Consider the following 16,827-nt stretch of genomic DNA (forward strand, 5'->3'; position numbering starts at 1 on the left):
TGCCTGGGGCTGGGAACTGTGACACATTCTTAATAGTTAATGCTAAGGAGGTAGGTCCTTCTGTTGATCTGATCTGTTGCTGCGTATGATTTGTGTTAGCAGAAGAATCATAAGGAAAATGAATAGGAGACCTGCATTCTAAACCTGGCTGAGTGGGGCACCTCAGAGTTACCATCTGTGTATAAATCAGTGATTCGAGAGATGATTTCTTTTTTTTTTAATTTTTAATTATTTTTTTTTGTTTTTTTATAAACATATAATGTATTTTTATCCCCAGGGGTACAGGTGTGTGAATCGCAGGTTTACACACTTCACAGCACTCACCATAGCACATACCCTCCCCAATGTCCATAACCCCACCCCCCCTTTCCTGGCCCCCCCTCCCCCCAGCAACCCTCAGTTTGTTTTGTGAGATTAAGAGTCACTTACGGTTTATCTCCCTCCCAATCCCGTCTTGTTTCATTTATTCTTCTCCTCCCCCCCAAACCCCCCATGTTGCATCGAGGGATGATTTAAGGGCTCCAGTGCTCTCATCCCATTAGGTACTGCTCCTACCTGAACAGAAAAAATATGGAGGGAAAAAACCCAATCTGCTACTTCGCAGAGTACTTATTCTTTCTTCTTTAAGTCTTTTTCAAAGGCAGTTTTTTATACTCTTTAGAAATAATCTCTTACTCAGAGGATTTCCCTGATTAAATAAACTGGTCTCCTGAGGACTCTCTCTTATGACCATGCAGGAGATGATGGAGAAGAGAATCAGATCAAGTCTGTGAACTTTAAACTTTTCAAACACTTCAGTGTGTTTTCATGCAACCATTCCTTTACCGTTGGCATTAACACATGAGTTGCAATACAAGGCATTTTTTTTGTGGCTTAAATAGTATTTTCAGGTAGGTTTGCATCAGGACCATCCCCTTGGGGCCAAGAACAAGCCACCATTGCTGCTCTGAGATATATTTTGTTATCTCCCTCTGCCCTGACTCATTCTCTGTACCTAAACAGTGGCTGCCAGCATTCTCTTCCTGGACGAAGAAGCATGGCCTGTACTAGACCCTCCCCACGGGGCAAAGTAGTCTATGACCGAAAGTGAGAACGAGTCCCTTTTCTTTCCTGCCCGAGTGCCCAGGCTCCTTCCTATCTAATATGTGAGCTGGAGGGCAGGAGCCTCGTAGCCCGTAGGCCAGAAGAGTTTTGTTAAGTCTGCTTTGTCCTTGAAATACTACCTTATTCATAAATGAGATTCACCATGTGTAGATAGTGTAGGTGGTCATGGATCAAAGGAACACTCTTACTGAAGAGAATTTAACAATAATTAAAAGGAGGAATAGAAAATCATCATTTATTTATGTAACCTAAGGCAGTATAATACAATTGGTGTGTCTTATGTATTGCTGATAAAATATTTTTGTTCAGAACACTTCAGTCCCAACATTGTGTTGATGTTCCGTTGGGGACAGGAGCAGTGAGAACTCTATGTTGATTGCATTGGAGAAGAAATACATGATATACTACATAATCAAAGCTCTCCAGAGGTGATAGGCTGATAACAATTCATTTTCTCTCATAAACTTTTGAGTACAACTTGGAAAACAATTTATTTATGGGTATATATGTGTATATGTACATATATACAGATTCACTTAAGTTATTGACCAGTACATAAAATCATTCTACTTATCAGAAGTTCTACTTTTAAGAATATCTTAGGGAAATTATTACTCATGCTTGTTAAGGACACATACATCTGTGTTCATAACAGTACTGATTATATATATTCTTTATTGTAACAGAAGTTAGAATAATTATTCTAAAAATCATGTAAATAATAAGCATCCAGGTGATAAAATATTATATACTCATTAAATAAGATATAAATATTAAAGATACAGAAAAATGTTAAAGATCTAGTATTAAGTGAAAAACGCAGATTACAAAATATTAGCTACCTTAGAATTCTATTTTTATGAAAACAAAACCAAACCAAGCACACATAAAACAAAGACTTGAAAGAATAGAACAAAAACCAAAATGTCCATGTCATTGATACTGAAAGGTATGGGCAATTTGTATTTCTTTCTTTTTCTGTATTTGCTAAATTTTCTGTCATAATTCTATTCCTTGATAATAATAATGAATTAAGGATCTCATGTAATGCTAATGTAAGAATCTCTAATGTTGTGATAAATTGAATCAATTTCTAAGATGTAAGGCAGGGAAATGAATATTTTAAGACATTAGATTGCTAATATGTCACCATCCAGTTTAAATCATCACTTGAATATGCAAAGCAGAGGGTAGGTAAAATAGGAAGACGAGAAATGCTTATCACTTTTCCAGACCTTCGAAGTAAATCAGCATGCAAACAACTACACTGGATTGAGGAAGTACCTTCAAGAATACTCACTTTATTCCAAGATTGTGTCTCCAAACCAGCTTTCAGACAGACAGTAACGACTACATACTGTGCAAGGAGATGAGAAGGGGAAACAGATTGGAAAAATGTATTAAAATTTCCATTAGAATTCATGTCACCTCCCTCTTCCCTGATTCCCCTCACCCAATCCCTGTTCTCCATGTCCAGTGAATTCTGGTGTCATAGGTTTTGCTAGGTTTTAATTGAGGAGAGAATGTAGTACTTTTCAATTAATGTTTCATATGTAGAAGCCTTTAACATATGACAAAAACATGCTTATATCATATATATATTTACATTCTTTATAAATAGCATGGAAGATTTCTTTCTGATTAGAAATCCAAGTGCTATTGATAAAAGGCACAGCTGAACAGGGTAGATTGAAATCATTATAAAGAGCATTTTGGCTATTCTTGGCCTTTGCATTTCATATATACATATTTTAGAAATAGCCTATCAGGCATCTGGGGCTTTTGATTGGAATATAATGAATCTATAAATCAACTTGAAGAGAGCTGATTTCCTCATAGTCTTGAGTATTCCAATTAATGAGCATGATATATTTCTCCATTTAGATGTTCTTAATGTCTCCAATAAAGTCTTATAATTTTCTTCAGAGGTCTTGGACATCATTTGTTAAATTTGTTCATGTTTTTCCTTTGTTGGATACTATGGTAAAATAGTATATAATTTTTCTTAGTTTTCTAAATATTTACTGCTGGTATGTTGAAATATAATTGGTTTTTAAAACATTGGCCAATAGCCAGCAAACTGCCAACCTCTTTTATTGGTTGTAATATTTTATTTGTAGAATTTTTTGCTTTTTCTGTGTATACACATATATCGTCTCTGATTGAAAACCAATTTTTCCCCTTTTCAAGACTTGTGCTCCTTTTCTCATCTTCTTTCTGTGTTGATTAGTAACTCCCCCACAATTTGGAGAGAGGTGGTAATACTGAGCAACTTTTTTCATCTTATTTTTTATCTTATTCTTAGTCTCAAAAAAAAAAAGCTCTCAGTGTTTCATTGAGTCTGATTTTGTCACAGTGTGGGTTCCTGCACAACAACAGATGTGGGATATACACTGAGTGCTTAAGGTACTGCTTTTGAAGCAGACTTTATGTTTATTCCCTAGCTCTAGATTCAGCATTCTAGCTAGCCTCCATCACCTCATCTATTCCAAAACCTTAAAGTTGCCAAGGCCCTGGCCTCTACCTACTGCTCAAGTTCATCTTTGCCATGATCCTGAACCTCCCTTTCCCAACACACGGTTCACACTGTGCTCTAGTTCCATTGGCCTTCTTTAATTCCCTGAAAACATTAGGGTGGCCTCTATCTCCCTGCAGGTTTACTGTATCCCTCCAGGCACTATCTTTGGGCCTAGTTCTTCCTCCGACCCACTGGCATGGAAACAGTGTACACTATCAGCAAAGCTGAGTTAATGATCTCACTATGCTGACCCTGCCAACTCTACCATTTCTCCTTTGGCATCTCATTTGGAGGTATTTAGCATTGGTGTAGTCCCCTTTCCTTCTTTAATTGCTGTGCTAAATTTATGTTGCTATAATTTGTTAGTGGTGGTTTTATTATCTATACTCCCACCCCTTTGGAGAGAGAGATTCCATGAGATCAATTTATTCTGGCATCTTAACAAGGACTGTATATACATTTGAATATATGCATACATATCTGTATGCGAGGAGGTCTGAAAAGAAGGAAACTTGCTGTATGCGTATGTCCAAATAAATAAGAAACTACTATCTAACCACACTTGATGCTTAGGCCTATATAATATCGAGTTAAAGCTACACCCAGTAACAGGAAATAATAAAGACAACCAGCTAAAGTGAAAAGAGGCAATATGCCAATACATTGCTTCTTACATAGAAGCAAACATGGGGGAAAATGGTTTTTAGTTTTCTTGTTCCAAAATATGTTGTTAAACGAAAAGGAATAACATGCAGAGGAAGATGTTTTTACTTCCATGCCAAAGGGATAACAAATTAAATATACATCTATAATTTTTCGAATTATGGGTAAGAAACTAGTGGCAGACGCAAAACTCAGAAGCCATAAAGTAAAATATCAACAAATGTAACCACATAAAACTAATAGGAAGAACATATGCATGACAAAAAGGTCACAAATAGTGAATATGTAAAACTGGGAATATATTTTTGTAACAAATATGAGAAAAAAATTAATATCCTTAACATATAAATATCTATGAATAATTAGTAATAAAAAGACCAGCAAACTAATAGGACTGCTAAAGTAATTCAATAAGCCTTCACAAAAGAAGAAATGAAAGCGTTTTTTCACTTCATGCAAATATGTTTTTCTTCAAGGCAAAAACTATGATAGAACACGATTTTATCACTAGATCAGAAAGTGTGATAAGACGACCACCCATAGGGGCTTGGGGAAACGGATATTCTCGTAACTAGATGTTATAAGAATAACCTCTTTGGGAGATAATTTAGTAATGATTTTCAAAATTTACAATACCCTCTGATCCAGCAATTACACCCCTGGAAATTTATCCTGCAATTATACTTACTTGTGGGCATAAAGGATAACCTTTGCAGGATTGTTTGGTAATGGCAAAGGACTCCAGTCTTAATGTCCACTACTAGGAGACTGGCTAAATAAATAGTGGTGAGTTAGTTATATAAGCAGCCCTGAAAGAATGAAGTAGATATTTATGGGCTGGCTTGAAGCCATCAATAAGGCATGTTGTACAGTGAAAAAACAAGATATGGAACATACCTCCCTACCTGTACAAAAAAAGGGAGGACATAGACATTTGTTAAATGTATTTCATACTTCTAGAAGTTATACATAAACGTATGTATATATACTCCCACACACATACACACATGCATACGCAACCGTTGTAATACTTCCCTCTTAGAAAAGGTATTGGAACATGAGGGAGACTTAAAATTTATGACATCCTTATAATACCTGAATTTTCCAATTAAAAACTAGAAAAAGCAATTGAATCATATGGGTGATCTTACCGTATAAATAAAATTTCCAAGAAACAAGTAGTCTGTAGTGTAACCCCCTTGTAAGACCATATCTGAAAAATGAAGAAGTCATTTTTTTATCTTTATTGAGTCTGAAACAATAGATTTTAATTTATTTTTGCTAAAGAAACCCATACTGGCCACCAGAAATGTTTTTCAATTATTGGTCATATTTCTAAAGTGACAACAATGCTTGCTTTGCCTGTCACGATTGTGACATTTTTCCATTCCTTACTGTCTCCAAAGACATATTAAGCAAAAAATGAGTAAATAAATTGCAAAGAGTACATGAATATGATTATGACACCAGTTTCATATGCATATAAACTGTCTGGCAAATTGAAAGTCTGAACAATCTCATGAGTGCTGTTAGGAAACAAGGCGATGATTTTAAGCATTTTAAAATCACACTTTTCACTCTTTTTCTTTTCCAGGATTACTAAAATAATCAACCTAACAGATAATTTAAATTTACAATGGAATCTCATATTCTCTTATTGCTAAGTCTGCTATAACTTATGAATTTCATTCTGTATAAAGGCTTAAAACTATCTCAAGATTAGGATGGTTTTTTCACTTATTTTCACTTTTTATAATTCCCAAATATATACTTGTGCTTCTGGTCCTGGTTGATATGGAAATTTGGGGGTGTAAATTCTGGATCTTTTTTTTTTTTTTTAAAGATTTTATTTATTTATTTGACAGAGAGAAATCACAAGAGAGGCAGGCAGAGAGAGAGGAAGGGAAGCAGGCTCTCCGCTGAGCAGAGATCCCGATGCAGGACTCGATCCCAGGACCCTGAGATCATGACCTGAGCCGAAGGCAGTGGCTTAACCCACTGAGCCACCCAGGCGCCCGTAAATTCTGGATCTTAATACCAATTCAGAAGCTCACTTACTCCATTTTCTCTTCATTTAGAACCCACTAAAACACACAAGTCTTGGGTCACCTAGGTGGCTCAAAGTGTTAAGCCTCTGCCTTCAACTCAGGTCATGATCTCAGGGTCCTGGGATCGAGCCCCACAGTGGGCTCTCTGCTCAGCTGGAAGCATGCATCCTTCTCTCTGCCTGCCTCTCTGCCTACTTGTGATCTCTCTCTCTCTATGTCATATAAAGAAATAAAATCTCGGGGCGCCTGGGTGGCTCAGTGGGTTAAAGCCTCTGCCTTCAGCTCAGGTCATGATCCCAGAGTCCTGGGATCGAGCCCCACATCAGGCTCTCTGCTCTGCAGGGAGCCTGCTTCCTCCTCTCTCTCTGCCTGCCTCTCTGCCTAGTTGTGATTTCTCTCTGTCAAGTAAATAAAAAGTAAAAAAAAAAAAAAGAAATAAAATCTCAAAAACAAAATCAAAACCAAACACAAGTCTCATACCCTTTCTTAAACTTATCTGCAGTGGAATATTAAGGCATGTCATTGAAAGAAACTATAGTTCAATATGTGGACCAGGTTAAACCAGCTAGGGAAGTGACAATCATGAGTCCAGATTGTGTAGAGACCTAACTTGGTGAGTTTTAATGGGAATGGGGTGACAATATGGATGAGAATAATCTTGTAATTGACTAGAAATAGGGAGAAAACTGCATAGAAAGGCCGTACTGAGTCACGTTGTCCAGACACATATTCACAAAGGGAAGAGAGAAATTATAAGCTTTGTTGGAAAAAGGGAAGCTTCTAGTTTGCACATGGTGATGTGAAACAAATTCTTTTCCTTCCAGATATTATACTAAATCAATGATGCAAAAAGAGAAAACCTCCACAGAATCTATGTCAGGGAAACTATGAGAAAAAAACCCCACAGTCTCAGAAAGCCAATGAGGGCTTCCAAGCAGCGAAGGAGAGCAGAAACTATGCTGGGTAATGATAAAAGCACTGGCGCAAAGTAAGTATCAGGCTGGCCAAGGGCAGCAGACCTCAGAAATATCAGCAAAACTGCTCTCCTTAAAAGAACCTTCTTCCAGTAGCTGGGAAAGAGAAATATAATTTCTTGAGGAAATGATATAAAAGAAACAGGCACAACATCCATTAAAAGAGACTATAGGAAAAAATTCTATGTAATGTGTGGTTACGATAAATTTGTCTAATGTATGTGTTGGAAATTGGTTTGAAACCAGGGCTCCTGGGTGGCTCAGTCAGTTTAGCATCCCACTCTTGATTTCAGCTCAGGTTATGATCTCAGAGTCATGAGAAGGAGCCCCATGCTGGGCTTTGCGCTCAGCACAGAGTCTGCTTGAGATTCTCTCTCTCCCTCTGCCCTCCCACCATTCACACTATAAATTAATTAGTTAATTAATTAAAATAAAATCTTTATTTAATTTTTTAATTTTTAAAAGATTTTATTTATTTATTTGACAGACAGAGATCACAAGTAGGCAGAGAGGCAGACAGAGTGAGAGGAGGAAGCAGGCTCCCTGCTGAGCAGAGAGCCTGATGCGGGGCTTGATCCCAGGACCCTGAGACCACGACCTGAGCCGAAGGCAGAGGCTTTAACCCACTGAGCCACCCAGGTGCCTCTAAAATAAAATCTTTAAACCAAAGAAAAAGAAAATTGTTTGAAAGCAAATTACTAGAAGAGCACCAAAATTTATTAGATGAAGTATACTCACCAAGGAATTAAAAAAAAACAAACCTATTATAATCAGCCAAAAAAGAAATGATTGGTGAAGCCAGAGAAAAAAGACTTTTTTTTAAGCATTTGATATATTTAGCTATAGAATTAAAGCAAAAACGAAAACAATACAGGGCTAGAATGATCAATCTGATTATAATTATTCAATGCCCGATATGGGAATGATGTAATTTATATAATATCCAGGGGTACAAGTTAATTAGATGGGAAGTCAAGTAAGTTTGCAGATTTTCTCATCTATAATTGGAAGTCAATAAAGAATATTCAAAGCTAACAATCAAGGGATTACAAGTTTATGTAAATGTATGCCATGCTCAAGATAATGGGTTGCTAGAGGAAAGGGAAGGGAGATGGAAAGATGGGAAACATAATTTTATTATACTTGGAAACCAGTGAATTTCTCCAAAGAAACAGAGCATTGTCTATATAAACTTATAATAAAAATAAGCTTAAGAAAAAAATTCAAACCTTCCTGAATACCAGAAGACAACACAGAAAAAACTCACAAAGCCAAGCACATAAAGATTAGAAAATATATAAAACAGGAAGTGCAAAGTCAAATGAGATTTCAAACAAAACCCATTTTTAAAAAAATGACTCTCTAATTGTGTCTCAAAAACAAAATCCAATTCTATGCAGTATAAAAACAACAGACCTAAAAAAAAAGTAATTCATAAAGTCTGAAAAGCAAATTATAGGCAAGAAAAATACAAATTAAAAGCACAAAAATGATAGTAATATTAAGAAGATACTGAGGCTGAAAAGAACTAAACAAGACAAAGAAGAGAACTTTGTAATGCCAAATGGTAGAGTTGCAATGCATATGAAACAACTAGAAATATTCGTGCAACAAATAACAAACATTTCTAAACTATAAATATGAGAAATCAAAAGGGAAACAAATAAGTTGTAATAGTAGCCTTTAACTTACCTTTCTCAGTACATGACAGACTAGTGACAAAAGAAAAAAAATTAGCAAGACTAGGACTTTTCCCTCCACCTGTTAAGAAGAAACAGTCATTTATTTCCCTTTTGCTATAATCAATTAGAAAGTTGAACAAAACATACGAAATAAATTTTTCAGACACTGGCTAAAAAGCAGCACAAGACTGTGATCCCTGAGAGAGGGGGAAAGAATTAGGTGAGACCTACCAATGCCCTGACTTCATAGTTGGAGGCAATTTCTGGTCGTGGCAGAGAGGAAGAACCCAAAGGTGGGTCAACGTTTTGAGTAAGTTAATGAGACAGACATTGGACTTTAGAGAGGCCAAGATGGCTGGAATTTGCAGAAGTGAACACTGGAAATGAGGGAACAATGCTAAGAATGAGTTCTAGAAAGTCACATGGGGTCCTCATAAGTCTTTGGCTGAATGCCAGTCTGCATACATATACTGAGAAATTTCATAAGGTCACCAAAAAGCAATTTGGAATACCAAATTACCACAGAACTGCAAGTTGAAAATTGCCAGATCTAATATAAAGCTAAGATTTACTCAGATTTCCATGGGCCAAAATAGAGAGACGTCATTTAATATATGAAGCATTCAGTAGACATCCAAGAAGAGCTAACGTTTTTATAGGAACTAACTTACTTCTATAGTAAAAGATCTCTAGACTCAAAGAAGTAAAGCAGATCTTAGAAGGCTCAAACTATTCATAGGGAATGTAACTACCTGCCAAAACAAAGTCCGAATATTTAAATGTATACAACAGAAAACATCCAGCAGCATAAAATTCACAATGTCCAGTATCCAATATAAAAGTATGATATAAAAAGAAACAAAATTTTGACCATAAGCAGGGGAAAATTGGTAATAGAACCAACAGAGAAATAACAGACATGTTGGTATTAGCAGAAAAAACTATAAGATAGCTATTATAAGCATCACAGTTACACTCAGGCATTTGAAAAAAATGAGAGAAAGGAAAGATGTAAAGAAGAACTAATTAGAATTTCTAGAGATGTAAGAGTATTAGCACATGGAAGGAAAATGTCATCGATTTGATATTAACTGCAAGAGACTGCTAAATAAAAGACCAGTGAACTTAAAGACATGGCAAAAGAAATTAAAAATGAACCAAAAGAGAAAACAAAGATGGTGTAAATGAACAGAGAGGTGGGAAAATATCAAGAGTTCCAACAGATGTGTAGTTGGAGTCCCAGAAGAACAGGAAAAAGACCTCTATGAAAAAGCTAACATCATAATTAATGGTAAAAAGAATTTTTCCTCCTAGGAGGAAAAAAGCAAAAATGTCCACACTCATTACTTTTATTTAACATTGTTCTGGAGGTCATAGACTCTGCATCAGTGTAAGAAAAAAATAAATGAAAGGAAAGGAACTAAACCTATTTTTATTCATAGACAACATTATTATATATATAGAAAATCCTAATAAAGCAAAAAATAGCTACTAGAACAAATAGTGAATTTAGCAAGGACACGGGATGCAAGTTATTGTAAGAAATAAAATATTTCTATATAGTAAAAATGAAAAATTAGAAAATAAGATCTAAAAATCATTTATAGCAGCATTCAAAACTTGAACACTGGTGGATAAGTTTAACAAAAGATGTGCCAAGACCGTACATTAAAAACTCTGAAACATTTCTGAGAGAAAGGAAAGACAAGTTAAATCACTGGAAAGATAAACTATGTTTATGAACTGGAAGACTCAGTAATGTTAAAATATCAATTTTCCAATTTTCCTGAAGTTAATCTATAGATTAAATGCAATTGCGGTCTAAATCCCAGTATTTTTAGTTAGAATTTGAAAAGCTTATTTTTAATAATTTATATTGAAATTCAAAGGACCTAGAATAGCCAGATTTTTTTTCAGAGAAGTTATACTACGTGGTTCAGGATTTAAATATGAAGTACAGTTGTCAAGACAATATGGTCCAAGAATAGACATGCAGACCAATGAAATAGACATGTAGATCAGTGAAACAGTTTTCAGATATAGATCCATACAGTCTCAAAGATGTCAACATAATTTCATGGGAAAAGCATAATCTTTTCAATAAAAGGTACTATAACAATTGGATACCAATATGCAAAAAATAAATCTCAACTCTTACATCAAACCATAAACAAAAATTAAAACAGATCAGAAAACTAAACATAAAATCTAAAAAGAGAAAACTTCTAAGAGAAAACAGCATTAAGTCTTTGTAACCTTGGGGTAGAGCAAAGATTTCTTAGGCCAAAAAGAAAAGCATAGACCATAAAAATGTTCGATAAATTGTACTTAAAATGTAATACTTCTGATTTTAATAATATTAAGAAAATTAGTCAAGGAATAGATTAAGGGAAAAACTTACAATGTATACATGAAAAAGGACTCTTATCAAGAAAGTACTCTTGCAACTCCCTAAGACAATAATTCAAATAAAAAATGGGCAAAGGGTCATTTATGGTTTTTCTCCCTCCCAATCCCATCTTGTTTCATTTATTCTTCTCCTATCCCCCTACCCCCCCATGTTGCTTCTCCATGTCCTCATATCAGGGAGATCATATGATAGTTGTCTTTCTCCGATTGACTTATTTCACTAAGCATGATACGCTCTAGTTCCATCCACGTCGTCGCAAATGGCATGATTTAATTTCTTTTGATGGCTGCATAGTATTCCATTGTGTATATATACCACATCTTCTTTATCCATTCATCTGTTGATGGACATCTAGGTTCTTTCCATAGTTTGGCTATTATAGACATTGCTGCTATAAACATTCGGGTACACGTGCCCCTTCAGATCACTATGTTTGTATCTTTAGGGTAAATACCCAGTAGTGCAATTGCTGGGTCATAGGGTAGTTCTATTTTCAACCTTTTGAGGAATCTCCATGCTGTTTTCCAGAGTGGTTGCACCAGCTTGCATTCCCACCAACAGTGGAGGAGGGTTCCCCTTTCTCCACATCCTCTCCAGCATCTGTCATTTCCTGACTTGTTAATTTTAGCCATCCTGACTGGTGTGAGGTGATATCTCATTGTGGTTTTGATTTGTATTTCCCTGATGCCGAGTGACGTGGAGCACTTTTTCATGTGTCTGTTGGCCATCTGGATGTCTTCTTTGCAGAAATGTCTGTTCATGTCCTCTGCCCATTTCTTGATTGGATTGTTTGTTCTTTGGGTGTTGAGTTTGCTAAGTTCCTTATAGATTTTGGATACTAGCCCTTTATCTGGGGGTTGCTGGGGGGAGGTGGGATTGGGAGAGGGGGAGGGGGCTATGGACATTGGGGAGGGTAAGTGCTATCGTGAGTGCTGTGAAGTGTGTAAACCTGGCGATTCACAGACCTGTACCCCTGGGGATAAAAATACATTATATGTTTATTAAAAAAAAAATTTGGAAGGGGAGGCGAACCATAAGAGACTATGGACTCTGAAAAACAACCTGAGGGTTTTGAAGGGTCAGGGGTGGGAGGTTGGGGGAACAGGTGGTGGGTAATGGGGAGGGCACGTTTTGCATGGAGCACTGGGTGTTGTGCAAAAAGAATGAATACTGTTACGCTGAAAAAATAAATAAAATGGGAAAAAAAATGGGCAAAGGTCTTGGGGAAAAACTCCCAAGCAAACAATCACATGAGAGAGGGTCTACATCATTAGTCATCAGAAAATGCAAAGTAAAATCACAAAGAACTAGTGTATAAATATTTTAGTGATGTTGTAAATAATTAGTGATACATGATAAAATGGGGTCCACTTAGTCACACTGACTTTCTAATTTAAGATTATCTGATAAGAAACCATCATACAAGTAAAATTACAGTCCCTGGTTTATGTATATCAAAGTTGCAAATGGCCTCCCCATACAATGGGCTTCTATGGCAACAGAACATTTCAAGCCCTCTTTGTGAGGATCTCATGCCCAGGTCTTGATCCCTGCCCCCATTACCACTCCTACTTTCCTGCCGAAGAGCCTATACTACCACAGATGCTGGACACTCCCAGCTGCAACTTGCACAACACCCCCTTAATCTTGGAGAACTCAGAGTGGGTAAAAAATTGTGATATTGAGCAGTCAGTGACATCACTGTAAATAAAGAAGGAAAAATATATCCCAAATTCTAAATAATTCAGTAACCTTTTAGAATAAAATTTTCATTAGCTGTAAATCACTAGAAATAGAATTAATACTATAGAATACAAAGCATAGTAAAACATTAAAAACAATGAGAACATTTTTGAAATATGGAAAATCATCATTCCTTGCCTGTTTGCACTTGTACTAGAGCAGTAATTACCAAACTTGTCTATACTTTGGAATATTCTGGTGAGCTTCGTGAGCTGCTGATGCCTGTGGCCTAACCAGAGAGATTGTGATTCAGTTGGTTTGGGGATGGTCTGGGCTTTGGAATGTGGAAAAAAAAAATTCTTCCACCAATTCTAACATACAGACAAGTTTGGGAAATGCTGCTGTTAGTAGAAAAAGGTAGGAGATGATCCTCTCTCTACTTATTTTTAATGTCTTGCATTAACAGATTTCTTATGATACAAGTTAAAACATAAAGAACACTATGTAGGTAACATAAACCTGGTCAGTTACATTCAGTATGACACATTTAGGCTGAATTTACAAAGTAGGAACCTGGAAACACTGGTTGTCACTTCACCTGACTTCATAATGGTGAGTGAGAGTTTGTGATGATGTAGTTTGCTTGCTTGTTATGTAGAAAATACCTTTAAATTTGAACATGTGTTAAACCTATTAGTGCCCAAATCTCCACCAGGTGTGAGCAGTTAAATAATTCAGTCCCATTAACTTTTAAGGAAATTGGCAAAGATTATTTTATTTAAGTAAGTCCTCTGTCCTACCCAGAAAGCGCAAATAACCAGTAATTGATTATTCCTTATAGAGAACGTGAGGGTGTTGTCTGTGTGTGTGTGTTTGTGTGCGCACACACGCACGCAGGTGCATGCTGGGGGACATGTTAAATGTCATGAGATTGAAAATTTTCGTGAATCTCAGAGAAAAATGCTAAAAAATGAAAGTCTTAGAAAATTAGTTTAGTACTTGATGTTAACAACATTATTTCTATGAAATACTAATTTAGTACGACCATGGTATTTCTGGTTCTGGATTTGCATTCATTATTACTACAGTGGTTCAGATCCCATTCTATATTTTGAGGATGATCTATGATCCCCCAAATACATTCTATTTACTATGTAGTGAGCATTCTTTTCTCTGGACTACTTGCTATATTATGAAATTAAGTCTTCATTAACTTTTTTAAACCAGACTTATTGAGATATAATCTACATACCATTCATCCACACACTTAAAATGTACAGTTCAATGGCTTTTACTATATTAACAGAGTCTAGCAAATTACATTCTCATTGACAGTGCATAAGGTCTCCCTTTTCACCATATACTCACCGACACTTTTTTTGTCTTTTGGGTATTAGCCATTCTGATTGGTATGAGGTGATATCTCATAGTGGTTTTGATTTACATTTCCTTGATGATTAGTGATGTTGAGCATCTTTTAATGTGTCAGTCAGCCATTTGTATGTCTTCCTTGGAAAAACATCTATTCATGTCCTCTATTCCTAATCAGATTACTTTTTTTTTTTTTGGATGTTGAGTTGCATAAATTCTTTATATTTTTTGGATATTAACTACTTTTCAGATACACCATTTGCAAATATATTCTCCCATTCACTAGGTTGCCTTTTGTTTTGTTGATTGTTACTATTGTTACGTGGTTTTCGTTTTTCGTAGTGTGCTTTTCTGATATTAGTATCAGGGTAATAGAGACTTCATGGAATGAATTTGAAAGTTTTATTCCTCTTTTTTTTTGTTGGACTAGTTTGAGAAGTAGGTATTAACTCTTCTTTAAGTATTGGGTACAGAAATAAGTATTAACTTTTTAAATATTGGGTACAATTCACTTGTGAAACTGTCTGGTCCTGGACTTTTTTTGTTGGGAGATTTTTTATTATGGATTTAATTTCATTACTACTAATTGGTCTATTTTAATTTTCTATTTCTTCTACATTCAGTTTGGAAGATTGTATATTTCTAGGAATTTATCCATTTATTCTAGGTTGTCCAATTTGTTGGCATATAATATTTCATAATATTCTCATATTTTTGTATTTGTTTGGTGGTGGTGTTATTTCTCCTCCTTCATCTTGGACTTTGAGTCCTCTCTTTTTTTATTAAAGAGTGGCTAAAGGTTTATCCATTTTGCTTATCTTTTCAAAGAACCAGCTCTTGATTTCATTGATCTTGTTTATATTTTTGCTTTCTTAATTGTGCCTTCTAATGCACGTTTTTTTTAAGTCCACTTTATTTATTTTTGTGTTGTGTTGTGGTCTCATATAACTAAGAATCTTCACCTAACCAAAGCCAAAAATATTTATCCCTATCCGTCCTTCTAAGAAATATTTATACTTTTAGCTCTTACATTTAATTCTATAATCTATTTGGGTTTACTTGTGTGTTTTGTGTGTGGTACATGTTCAGATTTACTCTTGTATATGAATATCCACTTACTTCAGAACTATTTTTCAAAAAGACTAACTATTCTTTCCCACCCTCCACTGAATTACATTGGTATACTCATTAAATATCAATAATAAATATGAGGATTTCTTAATTTTATTCATTGGGTTATATATATCTATACTTATTCCCAGATTGCATCATCTTAATTACTGTAGCTTTGGAGTAAGTTTTGAAATCAAGAAGTGTGAGTTCTCTAACTTTATTTTTCTTTTTAAAAATTGTTTTAGCTATTCTGAGTCACTTATATTTTCATACAAATTTTAGAATCAGCTTGTCCAGTTCTGCAAAGTCAGCTGATACTTTGAAAAGGATTTAATTGGGCCTTTAGATTAATTTGGGAATTATTGCCAGCTTATCAGCTTATTGGTAGATATACCAATCCACAAACATGGGGTATCTTTACATTCATTTAAGTCTTCATTAATGTCTTTCAACAGTGTTTTGCAATTTTCAAAGTATAAATTTTGCACTTTTGTTAAATTTATTTCTAAGTATTTTCTTCCTTTTATTCCATAGTTAACATAATTGTTTTCTTAATATAATTTTCTGGTTTCTTATTTCTGTTGTATAGAAATAAAATGAATTTTTGTATATTAATCTTATACCCTGAAACCTTAATTTGTTACTTCTAAAAGTATTTGAATTTTAGCATTTTATATATATAACATATAATTTTAGTATTCTATGTATATATAAAATCATGTCATATGAAAATAGAGATCATTTTAATTTTACTTTTCTAATCTGGGTGATCTTCATTGCATTTTTGTGTCCAACTGCACTGCCTAAAATTTATAGTACAATAGTGAATAGGAATGTTAGAAGTGATATCTTTGCCCTGTTCTTGATTTTAGGGGAAAACATTCAATCTTTCACCATTAAGCAAAATGTTAACTGTGGTTTTTGTAGATTTTTTTTTATCAATTGAGGAAGATCCATTCTATTCCTACATTGTTGACTGCTTTTATCCTGAAGAGGTATTGGTTTTTGTCAAATCCATTTTCTGAATTTATTGAAATGATCATGTAGTTTTTAATCCTTCATTGTTATGATGTATTACATTATTTTTGGATGGTAAGCCAATTTTGCATTCTTGCGATAGATCCCATTTGGTGTTTACGGATAACCCTATATATAATTCTAGTTTTGTCATGTTTGACAGTTTGATGAAGATTTTGCATTTATACTCTTCTATGAAACTTCTTTTAAAATCAGTTATGAAAAGAGAGAAGAAATATCATTT

At 34.9% G+C, this 16,827-nt stretch overlaps 1 protein-coding gene across 1 annotated transcript in view; it reads right to left on the reverse strand.

Moving 5' to 3' along the window:
- The window catches only part of LOC123925269 (phospholipid-transporting ATPase IB-like), a 207,669-nt gene that overhangs the window by 25,998 nt on the left and 164,844 nt on the right, over positions 1 to 16,827 (reverse strand). Inside the window, exons 31-32 of the mRNA XM_045978516.1 lie at positions 5,437 to 5,498; positions 2,405 to 2,461 (exon numbers count right to left, since the gene is read on the reverse strand). Of these exons, the coding sequence (XP_045834472.1) occupies positions 2,405 to 2,461; positions 5,437 to 5,498 (119 nt within the window). The remainder of the gene's footprint in view (positions 1 to 2,404; positions 2,462 to 5,436; positions 5,499 to 16,827) is intronic.

Source organism: Meles meles, chromosome 14 (assembly GCF_922984935.1).
Source record: "Meles meles chromosome 14, mMelMel3.1 paternal haplotype, whole genome shotgun sequence".
Lineage (NCBI taxonomy): Eukaryota > Metazoa > Chordata > Mammalia > Carnivora > Mustelidae > Meles > Meles meles.